This window comes from Chelonoidis abingdonii, chromosome 2 (assembly GCF_003597395.2).
Source record: "Chelonoidis abingdonii isolate Lonesome George chromosome 2, CheloAbing_2.0, whole genome shotgun sequence".
Taxonomy (NCBI): Eukaryota; Metazoa; Chordata; order Testudines; family Testudinidae; genus Chelonoidis; species Chelonoidis abingdonii.
In genome coordinates this window covers 252012898-252026409 of record NC_133770.1, presented here as the reverse complement: position 1 = coordinate 252026409, position 13512 = coordinate 252012898, and the positions used below count along the sequence as shown (strand labels likewise).

General features: G+C 36.9%; 1 protein-coding gene across 3 annotated transcripts in view; it reads right to left on the bottom strand.

Annotated features, from left to right (window-relative positions):
* Positions 1 to 1158: 1158 nt before the first annotated feature.
* Positions 1159 to 13512, bottom strand: part of LRRCC1 (leucine rich repeat and coiled-coil centrosomal protein 1) — a 40935-nt gene continuing 28581 nt past the window's right edge. For 2 of the 3 annotated variants that reach the window (XM_032773240.2, XM_032773238.2), the window contains 6 exons: positions 12051 to 12225; positions 9737 to 9900; positions 8622 to 8830; positions 8244 to 8381; positions 5504 to 5639; positions 1159 to 1797 (listed from right to left, as the gene is read on the bottom strand). In XM_032773240.2, coding sequence (XP_032629131.1) covers positions 1675 to 1797; positions 5504 to 5639; positions 8244 to 8381; positions 8622 to 8830; positions 9737 to 9900; positions 12051 to 12225 — 945 coding nt within the window. In that variant the 3' untranslated portion in view covers positions 1159 to 1674. Of the gene's footprint in view, positions 1798 to 5503; positions 5640 to 8243; positions 8382 to 8621; positions 8831 to 9736; positions 9901 to 12050; positions 12226 to 13512 lie in introns of those variants that run through there. The other variant, XM_032773241.2, reaches the window with a different exon arrangement.

Sequence of the window (13512 nt, the reverse complement as noted above, 5' to 3'; positions counted from 1 at the left end):
AAGGTTAAATTCCGGCGTGGAGATCACCTGGACATCTCCCAACCATCTCCCCCAAATTCCTAGTTTAAAGCTCTCTTAATCTAAGTGCTACCAAAAAAAAAAAAAATTAAAAAAAAAACAGCTAAAATGGGTGTGCTTGCTTTAAGGTGTTAGTCTCCTTGCACCGCTTTAAAATCTCAAATACACTTTGCTTGCTTCTCCACCCTGGTGTGTTTATTGGCGCGAAGTACACCGGGCAACAAACCCCGCTGTTGCCCCCCTCGGGCACTCTGTGCCGGCAACACATCCATTAGGAGGACAGCTCCAACTCCAAATCTGCTGAATATTTTATTCATGCACAACTGAAAATTTCAGATCATTTTATAGCACAGCACTGTTCAGCATTTTAAGTAACTAAATGGAGGAAATGTAGCGATACAATAGAGACCCTAAAAACTGCCATCCTGGATAAAACTATTTTAAAGGAGATGGAAGTTATTTCCGTATAAAGATTTAAAGTCTGTCAAAAGTTACCATTTCCTTCTCCAGGACACAGATTTAGAGGCCCTTTCAGATAGAGAAATGGAATCATCTGAGCATGCAGGAATGGTAGTCAAGAACAGATTTATTACTAAAAGGTTGTGTAATGACCAGAACACCAAACCCCCAACTCTCACTGAGATTTTAGGGAGCAAGTGCATAGCTAATAAAAAATTAGAACACTGGATTTTTAAAGAAATGCAACAGTATAAATCAACTCATAACTGAAGCATGTCATTCAGAATGAAGTACGTTTTCAGTATCACTTATTTGTTAAGCCTCTGTGCAATCGACCTCACATTTACACCAGTAAATTCCTGAGATCAGGAATTTTCTTATTTAGACCCTGATCCTGCAAGCTGTTCCATGAGGGTAGACCCCTGCATAGGAACAGGAGTGCATCCTTTAAAACAAAGCGTAGTGTATGAAAGATATCAAGAAACAGCAACAGGTTTGAACGGTAAGGTCTAGAAGAGATTATTGAACACATTCAGCAGTTGCTGAAGTCAACAAGATCTTTTTTCTCTGGGATAACAGTATTAACTCTGAAAAGTCACTGAATGCTATCTCAAAACAGTGTTAATTCCAGATATGCAAAACGGTCATGTACAATGTGTGCTATTAAAAAAGTCTCTCCACTGATTATGAGTGCAATTTATTTTTCATTAATATGACATGAACTCCATGATTTCTTAACTGAAAGAACCCAAGCACACAACAGACATGCCCAACCCCTTTTGTGTCCTTACTTCATACCTGGCTCCATCTGCCATGCCTCCACCTTCTCTTCTTTTACAGACAATTCTTAATTCACACAGTGATTTTCATCTGTTGATTTGTTTTGATCTATTTCTTAGACAGCTCAGACACAAATATTACCAGACACATACATCAGATAACTAGTATGAAAATACTGTACATAGTTTTAATACATTATTTTCAGAGTTCAAGAATCAAATATCACACAAATAAAAATTACTCTGGAAGTAAAAAAGTGTTTTAAAGGAAACTAAAAATCACAGCAATAAGCATAACAAATTATATAAACAAATATACAGTATCTTTGTTAATGTATATATATTTTACATTTCTTCGCCAACTCCTTTTATTAAAAAGAGGAGCAGGATGGTCAGATTTAATGCATTACATATTTCATCAGAGATCTTGCTGAATGTCACTTAATGCACTTGTAAGTCGCCTTATTTTCTCTTCCATGGCCTTTTTACTGTTTGCTGTTTCTTGCAGAAGCTGACGCATTTCTTCTTCAACCCGGTAAACCTGAAATTATAAAAAGATACATTAAAAAATTCAGCCTGTATGTTAGTATATTATAGGAAGAGTAATCTTGCTTATTTTTTTATTACTGATTGAGAATCCCAGAGTAATTACACAATATATTGCTATTCTTAAAGAGCATATTTTAGTACATAAACTTTGCTTCATAGTCCTGTTGCCATATCTGCCATACAAAGTAAAAACTTTCATGAATAATTGTGCATTGTGAAACAGGAGATAAAGGAAGACAAGATGGGATGAACAAAGTTGCTAGGAGAACAGCAAAGCTAGAAAGTCTTTCACATCAAATGTTTGTAAAAGGGACACTAGATGTGTCAGTATTAGAGTCATAAGGTGACTGCCTCTTTAAAGGAAGATGAAGTCTCAGCCCAACTTGTGACACAGCCAACTCATCTGCCCCAGTGGGGAAAATGGGTTGTGTGATTCAATCCTTTACCTATCCCAGGGGCCTGAGAGATCTGGGCAGTGTGGAAAGGAGAGAGACTTCAGCAGTCTTCTCAAGGCTTCTGCTGAGGACTAGAGAGAGGAGAAGGAGAGCTACTGCAGCAGACCTTGAAATACCAGACAAGAAAACACCCCAGCTAGGAAGGACTGGGCTTGGCTTGCAAAAGAAGGGAAAGACTCCAGGTACAAAGGTGTGGGAGAGCTGCTTGGGATGGAGCAAGTGAACAACCCAGGAGGCTAATGGGAAAGGGTGAAATTCAAATTAAATTATAATTCCACAATAACATTTCAATTTTTTCATTAAAAAGGCAAAAAAGAGTGTCTAAGTTATTAAACACGGATGAGATGTGGCTCTCAGAAAGGAGGGGCTACATCCAGTTTGAAACTGGTATGTGAACTCTGTTTTGGGTATACCTTGGAAGGGGTGGACTTTTTATTAATGGCTTAGCTAGAGGGCTAAGTCACTGAGGGGAAACTGTGGCAGGAATGCTGCATGGCCACACTATGCAATTAGGGTGAAATCTGGAGGCAATGACCCTGTTACAATCTGTAATTGCAGCAAGTTTTGCTAAATAGTAATGATTCTACAGGTAGTTATTTAATTCTTGGGGGAAAAGAGGATTCCAGAATTAAGAACAGTATTGATAGAAGGCATGGAGTTTCTCTAGCTCAGAAGAATATTGCTGGGAATTGTCACAGTTCCATGGTTACCTGCACCTCTATCCCCCTCTGTAGTCTCCTCCAGCTATCACCTCTCTGCGGGAGGGGACCTAGTGTCTCTCTCCCGTCAGACTGGGGATTTAGGCTTGCAGTCCCCCTACAATTCATTGTGATTTTCCCAGCAGGTCTGACCTTAGTCCAGTCCCTGTGGTTCACTCTCTTTCAGGGACAATGACATGGCTACCAGTGACCAGCCAGCTTTCACAAAGCCCAACACATTTATTTTAGGACAAAAAGCATTAGAGAAAACATCAAAACAAAAAAACCCCAAACAATTCAGAGACCTGAAAAAGTTTACTAGGTGTCACCCATTTTACACAAAGAGACTCTTGCAGGTTCTAGTCCTTCAAACCCTTACAGCTAAGTTCTGCCCTCTTAGTTACAATCTCATGTCAGTTTTCGGATCCAAGCGAACCAGGTGGTTCAGTTTATCCTAACCCTTCATTCCAAAAGCTCTTTCTAGATCTCCTATTCCTCTTGAACCCTGTCTGACCCAGTATATGCAATTCACCCAAAAGGGTGGTACTTCTCCAGAGTTGTTCACCTGTCCCAGGATAACTAACTAACGCTTTTTTATTTAAATAGATTTTTTAAAAATAAACTAATTTAGTATTAAATTTGAAATTAAAGTCTATGTTAAGAAACGTATAATCTAGTAAATCTATTTACACATTATAATCTATTACTATAAATAAAATATAAAAAAAAGAGTACGTTTACTGCCCAGTTTAAAACAAAAAAAACAAAACCACAAAACCAAAAACACCCACACCCAAACCACTGGTCAAAGTCACTGGATAAGTACTTGAATCCAGAGATCACTGAGGTGCTAAATCAGCTTGTGACAAAACTAGCCTCTTCTGAGGTAAAAGAGAATAGTTTCTTCATTTCAGTTTATTCAACTAGTTCAGTTCAATTACTAGTTAATTCAAAGTTACAAAACCAATTGGGAGTTGAAAAAGCACAAAAGCATTTTTCCTTTTCCAATCTAGGAGATTTATTAGTTCTAAAAACTTGAAGAACACAGTGACCAGGAACAATAAGCTTAGTTCATTCACTTGAGACAGAATAATAGATTATTAGGGTTGGAAGGGACCTCAGGAAATCATCTAGTCCAACCCCCTGCTCAAAGCAGGACCAATCCCCAAATGGCCCCCTCAAGGATTGAGCAGGCCAATGCTCAAACCACTGGAGCTATCCCTCCCCCAAATACTTCTTTATTTAACAAATCAGTTAATTTTAAATGCAAAAAGTTTAAAATCTGAAGACATTTGTGTACACAGCACTTTAAGGTAGTTTTATTTCATAAAAACATAAAGTGCTATTTTTGTGCAGTTGTAATTGAATTTGGATTTCCATCCAAAATGACACCTACATACCTTAATGAGTGGGGGAAACATGATGGGGCTGGTGGTGAAAGGGGGACAACCCCAGTGGTGAGGGAAGGAGACACTTGCTGAGGGACATCAGATAACTCTTGCTCCCTCTTATTCCCCAGGCGCCCCAGGAGTCTCTGGCATGCAGTTGGAGTTGTGGGAGGGGGAAAGGAGTGCAGACTGGTGAGCATTCCCTAGCTCTCAGAATTTAACCTGGTGCAGGTGCCAAAAGAGGGGCTCCAAATGGCTTGACACAAATCAGAAGCAAAAAAAATAAAATAAAATATCTAATAAGTATGTACTGCATCCGTCACCATTTTTGACATAAAAATGTAAATAAAGACTCTGAATAAATGTAAGTTAAACTATAAAACTGCTTAAACGTGTGTCAATATAGCAAATCATCCTCCTCCTGTTTAGCAAAAAGAAGCACCAGATTTAGTGTAAAGGCTACATTTAGTTGCAAGTTAACATGTTTTAATGGTTACCAACCATGAAAATCAGCTCATCTTTAGGAAAATAACTAAAAAGCACAAATGCAAAACAAGATGAAAATGAATGATTTGCACCAAGATTCCTGCTTCCTGATTTAAATTATTATCAAAGTCAGAGATTTAAATCAATCAATGCAGCTCTCAAATGACTTTTGTTCTTGGGAGAAGCTCAGTAACTCTCCACAATGGAGCCAGAATGCAATCCCTAGCTCATGATGATACATGTAATATTTGTAGAAAACAAAGTTTACAAGTAATCCATGGGCACATCTCAACGGAACAGTCTTTGAAGTTTGCATGCTTCCAAGGTCTCACATCTGTTACACAAATTTTGAAAGCAAAAAAAAAGGTATAGTGTTACATAAAGTATTTTATCACCATTTTTCTTGCCTCTTTAAGAATTAAGGGATGTTCATGCACTGGCAAATGATTGCATGTTCCTTGAACAAAGAATATTCTGAGTCTACCCACTGTCCATGCACTTTTAGTGAATCCATTATTGGGCAAAGATTAAAAAAGTTCAATGTCATTAATGCTTTCATTCATGGTGATTAGCCAACATAGAGACCAAAAAGACTACAGCTGTCTGCATATAACAATGTTGAGACTGAAAATGCGTATTCTAAGGTCTGATATTGTATTAAAATACATTACCTTTTCATTTGCTGCTTCAATCTGTTTTTGTTTTTCATTTGCCAGCTGCAGTAATTCTGCCTGATGAGCTGCTAGCGTTGACTCAAGCTGTCTTCTAAAAGCATCATCCATTGAATGAAGTTTTTCCATTGCAACCCTAAAATAGGATAAATGTAAATCCTTAAGAAAGGCAGAAATAACTGTAATAGCATCATTACGTTAAGACTGTATGTCAGTGGTGGGCAACCTGCAGCCCATGGACCGCATACAGCCCCTCCGGCTAATCCGTTGGTGGGCTGCCAGTTTGCTTACATTTGCACAGCTGCCCGCAACTCCCAGAGGCTGCGGTTCACCATTCCTGCACCCCTGGAGATTGTGACTGACTGGGAGATCCTCTAGGACTAACTAGTCAATTGAGATCGACTTGTTGGTGAACACAGAGCTAGAAGATTCACACTTGCTCTTGCTGAAAGGTCTAATGACCCCTAAGGCTTTCAACCATCTGCTTATACTAGCAAAAGATATACATATTATTCTCTCTTAAATGGTCTAAGTATTATTTCCACCATTTCTTCAAAACAGGTTGGGGAGTATGGGTCTAGTATAACAAATTTTCTGAGAATTAAAAGGGTAAATCTTGTATGCGGACTCAGGAGCTCCTGAGAGAATGTTTCAGTATAAAACTAGAATATGCAGCTACATAGAGCAACATTATGAACACTGCAGTACAGACCCATTTATATGCGAATCCGCTTAATGCGCAGTAGCGCCATGCCTTCCAGTGTTACCTATTTAACACATGAGACTCGGTAACACGCAGTACAGGAACTTCTTGTGTAGCGCTACAGATTTGCTCACTAACTCACTGACATAGAAATCAACAAGGTGACCCCCTAGGCTGATCCCGAGCTCCGCCCACTCCGGTGTGCACCGAGGGCCCCCGTTCCATACCAGTAAGTGTCCTGAGTTACTTTCACCCCTGTGTAGTAGTAATCATGTTTTTATTAGATTACACATTTGAATTCATATTCTTGCAAAGCGCCATTAACAGATAAGCCTGCAGTATTTGGGATGCTGTGACTATGTATGTAATCCTAGATTATACTTACTATATCATTAAGATTAAGATTCGATAGAGAGCATGCGCAAGATATTTCTCAGCATGGCCCTCTTAACCCGTGGGCGTGACGGCTTGACTCCCGACATCCGTGCGTAAACAGGGTTGTACTGTATTCAGACACTGAATACACAACCTTATGAAATTTCACACACAACTTTCTTTTTCTATGACAAATTTCAGTAGCATTGAGCTTCCAGCACAACTCCCAATACTTAGCCCTAACAACTATTTCATTTTGTTCTGGAGAAACTAAATTTAGATCATTAAGATATTCCTTTGCCCTGCTGACCAGATGACCATTATGTCCCACCTCTCAGAATAACAGAGGAAATCCTCAAAGGAAAAACATTTTACCAGTTTTAGTGGGAGATATGTAAACTAAATCCTTAGCAGAAAGACGAACTTCATCAGTTGTTATATTTTAAGTGAGGCACACTATCAGAATAGTTGTGGCAATGAGCAGTCCTTTTCTCCAGGAAGTTTCATGGGAAAAAAAAAATCAAAATAATGTCTTTGACTACCTAATCTCATTAGTCATTAATTCTTTTGCATCGTTGGGTCTAGCATAACTTGCCACGTCTCTGCTTATTGCCGTCGCATGTGTGGCCTAACTACACAAGGTCCACTGTTAATTAAACTACCTATGCTTAAAGAGAAAAGAATAGTGCTTAAAAAATGGTTCTGATAGCCACAACATCGTTAACAATAGTAGGAAGTCTTTAAAAAAAAAAAAAAGTATTCCTAGCATAGACAAGATATATGAGACTACAGTTATACTGACACGTCATTCAGTATTTATTTGGCTGACATTTGTATACGTGTTTACAGGAGATTGGCTTCATCTTCAGAATATGTCTACGTGATTTTTTTTTGAAAGTCTCATTTCCTTAGGCTTTTTGTTTACTATCAACTCCTAATCCACTGTTAATTGCTTCAATTTAACACTTCCCCTGAAAGCACTGATGACAGAGAAATAAAGTCATATTAAAAGATGCAATGGATCGAAATCCAAAACACCCCCCCCCCCACCAGTTCAGTAATAATGTGGGGGTGGGAGGAAGGAGAGAAGGGAGAAGGAAATTCAGATAGTGTCTTACTTATTCTTTTTCCCCTCAAAGGCATTAAATGAAAACCTAAGTACTCACTATTATAGCCACTTGTTTGTTGCTGCAGCAACACAAATGCAAAGTCGTACAAACAGGAGTACACATTTACCCTCTCAATAAATTTATGCCAAATGGGCCTCCTCTTTGTGGATTACAAATTTATGTTTTATCTAAATTTTATTAACCCTTGTTTAATCTCAATGTGGCCACAGAACTAGGATCTCCAATAGGAAGTACCTTCAACCAAGTACTAGATATTTGGGAATCTAAAAATCTTCAAATACATGCAAAGTGCGGTTAAAAAAACTGAGGGGAAGATCCTGCAGATACCTACTTCACAGAAGTAGTCCTTACGCACTCTTATACTCACATAAGAAATACTTGTGTGTATAAGAGTGTGTGTGATTGGACCTATAGAAAGTTCTTGCAACTTCATTATGAACTCTAATATTATGTACCAAAATTTCACCTGTCTTGCATGGTGGACCATGTACAAGTTTAACAAGACAACCATTATTAGTATTTTTGTTTTTACTTCTGAGTTTGAAGACTTTTGTTTCTCTCTTCGATCAGCTTCTTTTCCTTGATGTCAAAGTTTTCTTTCATTTGTTTAACTTGTGTCTCAAGGTGGCTTAGTAGTTCTCCTTTATCTTGCCACTTCTTATTCATTGCACTGAAAATAAAACACAAACGTTTAGAGTGCATACAGATTCTATCATCTTTTAAAACTAGGGGGGTGGGGTGGGGAGGGAGGGATACTTCTACATTTCCCCATTTTCAAGTTCTAACCATCAGAAGTGACACTCTGGCCTACCCACATACCTCTTCTCCCAACCAATCTGAACACAAGATCTCACTTGAAATTTCAGTGTGGGTCATAACATTTCATTATGCTTATAATAGCATACATTACCTGTATGCTTTCCTAATTTCTTCCAGTTCTGCTTCTTTTTCTTCTAGCAGTTGTTTTAATTCCTCTTTTCTTTCATTTTGCCTTTCTAACTTTTCCATTAGCTCTTCCAACTGTGCAGTTTTTTGATCCAGTTGTACCTGAAAAGTCTTTTGGATTTCAGTATTGTCTTTACACTGTTTTCTCATCTGCTCATCTCTCTCCTGTAAACCCTATAAAACACAACAACATTTGTTTTGGTATAAATGGGTATAAACCGGCCATAAATAAATTTAGGTTGAAAATTAGATGAAAGTTTCTAGCTGTCAGAGCAGCGAAGTTCTGGAACAGACTTCAAATACAAGCAATAGGGGCAAACCACTCAACTCATTTTAAGATGAAGCCTGATATATTTATGAGCAGGATGTGACAGAGTTACCTGTGACAGCAGGGTACTAGACTCAAGCACCCACAAGGTCCCTTCTAGTCCTATTGCTGTTTAGACCTCCTTTGGTCCTTGTTTTTATTAACATAAAACTTTCTTGCAATTATGTTAATTTACAGGATATACTGGATGCAAAACAAAAACAAAAGCAATAATTTCTGATGGAAAAACTAATAAAAGAACATTGAAGAGTTCAAACTCTGAAAAGTTCAAAATCTGCTACTTTAAAAAATATATTGTATAGAACTAGTGGATAATTTGTCTATATTAATCTACTTGGAGTTTTGCTGTGATAAATGAGCCAAAGGTTTGAGCCTCACTGGAATTTATAATGCTAGTTTACCTGTAAGTATGTTACCCTATTGCTCCCTGAATGCAAAAGGAACAGAATAAGAGGAAAAAAATCAGTTGAATTTGAAATTTTATAATTTTAATGAAGCAAAACACTAAATTAAGTGAGACCTGTCCTACATTTTTCTTCTACATTTCTGATAATAATTTTTATCTGGGAGTAAGTCTGTACATAAATACAATCATATATGGCTTGGTCCTGCACCCAATGAAGTCAATGGGAGTGCACTCTCAGACAGCCCTGGCACTGCTTTTCTAATTTTATTCAAGTCACTGCCACAATTTTCACTCCAACTCCATTTAATTTAAGCATACCGTACATGCACACACACACACCACTTACTTCCTTTAATTTCCTAATTGTTTCTGTTTGATCTTCCACTATTTTGGTCTTAATTCTTAGCGCATCATTGTCACGTTCGTTTTGTTTTTTTAGAATCTCACTTTCATTGGTCAGAACCTCAATTTTTGCTTCTAGTTTTCCACGGTCTTGAGCAAGAGAAGCTCCTGGATAAACACAACATTACAGCACTGCAGATCTTGAAGGCATTTTCCAAGCACATTTCAGAAAAGTGAACATTTTATGCAAGTGTGGACATGCTTATATCTCTTGCATGGAGCGAACTGCTGGACTGGAACCTTAGTTTGTAACTACACAATTTTTTTTTGAAAATGTTCAACAGTGGCAACTTAATGGCATTAAACACTTGCTGTTTAGACCTCCTTTGGGCACTTCTATTAAAAATGATCAATAATAATGCTTACAGATCTAAGCTAAGCAATCTCAAAGAGACCACCAGATGGTGCTAAATCTGTACTGCTAGTTACAGTGCAGAAGAACAAGGTAGAGGATAAAAGCCACAACATCACTTATTGATCCAACATTTAAATTAGTCATCTTCAAGGACACCTGCAATTTGATTCTCACTTTGGGGGATGAAGGTGAACAAGTGATGCAGGTATCAATACCACTATGAAATGCAGAGTAAGTAATGCTATTGAGTACTGAGGGAATTCTCTCAAACTTGAACCTCCCTGCAATACTTCATGTAGCATTTTATGTGCTATCCTCTTCCCTGAACGAGCAATAAGAGTCAATGAAAGCAGATGATCGCATGTTTGTTCTCTATAATTTGACTTTAGTACTGTGTACATCTCTTCTTGCATGGTCCTTGAGGACCAATTTTGGTTCACCTCACCAGTTCCACAACAATGCTTCTGGCCTTGTGTTTAAAACTCAAGTAAGTTTTAAAAAGCCTCAGTTTTAAATATGGCAAGCATAACATTTTGCCAAATACATAAAAAAAACACCTGAATGAAAAAAGGAGTGAGAACAGGGTACATACAGAACATTTTTTGAGATTACCACCTTTGAATAGACTTAAGAAGAACAGGAGAACTTGTGGCACCTTAGAGACTAACAAATTTATTTGAACATAAGCTCTTGTGCATCTGAAGAAGTGGGCTGTAGCCCACGAAAGCTTATGCTCAAATAAATTTGTTAGTCTCGAAGGTGCCACAAGTTCTCCTGTTCTTTTTGTGGATACAAACTAACACGGCTGCTACTCTGAAACCTCTGAATATACTGTGATACTACTATTTGTTTTATGAATAGCTTTACACCACTTTTCTAGGCACTATTCACTACGAATCCAAGTAGTTGCTTGCACAAAATAATGGCCACATCCAAGCAAATCTTCTTCACCACTGGGTAAAACAAAGTGACACCATTTTTTTTTTTTTTTTGCAATTCATATCAATATGTATGGAAAAACAGTATAAAAGGGGATGACAGTAAACAGCGGTGTCCTTCTTTACCAGTTAGGTGTAAGTAAAAATGACAATAAAAATCACAAGACCAGGTGTTCTGAAGTGTCTCTTATTGAGCCCACACACTAAGAAATATTTTCTTCCCATAAATAATCAAAGGAATTTTAAAAAACTAAGTAAATTCACTGAATTAGCAGAATACCACACAAAATTATAATGAGTAAAGCTTTTTTTTTTTTTTATTATTGCTCTTCAGCTCTCTCAAATTTGATTGATTTTAAACATTTAACTATGGTATCCTGAAAGAAGCCGCCTATTTTTCACTTAATTAAACAGAATAAGCAACATTGTGTTTAGTGAAAATTATGAGCTCAAAAAGTTAAAACTGTATGGCTTTTCTAAAGGATTTTTCTCGGGATTCTATTACTCATTTTTGTAGATCTTCAACCTATCCCTCTTAACAAAAATATAGTAAATATTTATTTCTTTATGACAGGGTGACAATACTTTTTAAGTGGGGTTTGGACACAAATATTTTAGCTTTAATGTGAGTTTCCATCCATTGGATAACTGCTCATTGACATGAATCTCTCTCTCTCAAAAAACAAAGGTGCTATGAAGAGGGTCATGTACCAGAACACTACTCTTTTCAACTACTTAAATGTATAGCAGGTAGTGCAAGCTAATAGTTTTTAAATAATGCCACTCCTATGAAAAGTAGTCCTTTCTGTATCAAATAAAATCAACTAGAGTTGGAGATTATTTGTCTCAGGTGGTGCTACAGTGCATTGTGGCAATACAAGTGGCCAGGGAAGAAATGCAAGTGAAACATCTATTTAAATTTATGCTATCTATCATAGTCTACCACAAAACAGTTGTATTTTTACCCTGTTGTGCCAACTCTTGTCCCCATATTTTTCTTTCCACTTTTAATCCATCAATTACAGATTCTTGGGCTGTTAGCTGAGAAATAAGTTTTGATTTTTCCTGTTTCAGGAGTTCAATTTGAATAGTCTTTTGTTTGTCCTCCTCAACCAAAGTTTCAAGTGCTCTGATTCGACTCTGTATACATGAATGAACAGTAGGGGGAAAAAAAAGCCCAGTAAGATTTTGTAAGACAAATATTCAAGAATTCAATATAATTAACACCACTTTAACTGTAACAGTTAATACTAACTATTTAAGCAGATATTCTGCTTACATACAAAGTTTTCTCTGATAAAAATTGGCATCTTACCAGTAAAGAAGCACAGGTATTTGTTTCATCAGTCAACACAGTTTATTAAATTAGGTTTATCCGTGAATAAAATGCAAAAAGTTTGCTTGAAAATATATATGAATAAATTAAAGAGGAAATAACTTTGTAATTAAAAGAAGTGCAAAAAAGTCTGAAAAGAGGAAATGGAGAATTTAGATTGCATAGCAGAAGTTAATCTAAAGGAAACAAAAACGGAGGTTGTATTGGGGGGGGCTTCCACCCCACAAGACATATCTAACCTGAAACATGCAAAATTAATTTTTCTATACCTTATAAATAGGCTTTTTTAAAAAAGGATATATTTACTTTTAAAATATAGTTTCAAGGAATAATCAACATTTCCAATAGTTATTCTCTGATAGAGATTTCATTTGGCATAATACATTAAATGTTCTGCTCTTAAGAAATAATTTTCTTTTTGAAAACTGACCTGACATTAAAAAATGTAACAATCTCTAAATGCTACACATACCTTTCCTGTGGCCTCTTGGAAAAAGCTACAAGTCCATGATAGCTGGACTTATATTTAACAAGTAGAAAATCTGTTAAATGTGATGATGTTCCTAATATTTTAAGGTCATTTGTGATTATTATAATGTAGATATCTTCAGAAAGTGTGCTGCATAACAACTAATGCAAATTATTAGGTAGTCACTATTATATCATTATCTACATCACTCTAATAATGATAATTATATAAATCCCAGTAACACTTTGTACAGTACTTGCTAACTACTGTAACTTAATTCACGTACAATCATTTGAAAATAATTGTTCTGCAGCTAAACTATTGTCATTTCTGAGTTTACAAAAAGTTCACAGTATTAAATACTCTCTGAATCTCAGTTTCAGGTAGTTACTATTATGTACAACTTGCTATCACCACAAAATAGGAGTGCCATCGTGAGGAATTGTAGGCATGTGATTTTGGCTATATTGTGCATCTAAGGGTACGTCTACACTACGGGATTATTCCGATTTTACATAAACCAGTTTTGTAAAACAGATTGTATAAAGTCGAGTGCACGCGGCCACACTAAGCACATTAATTCGGCAGTGTGCGTCCATGGTCTGAGGCTAGCGTCGATTTC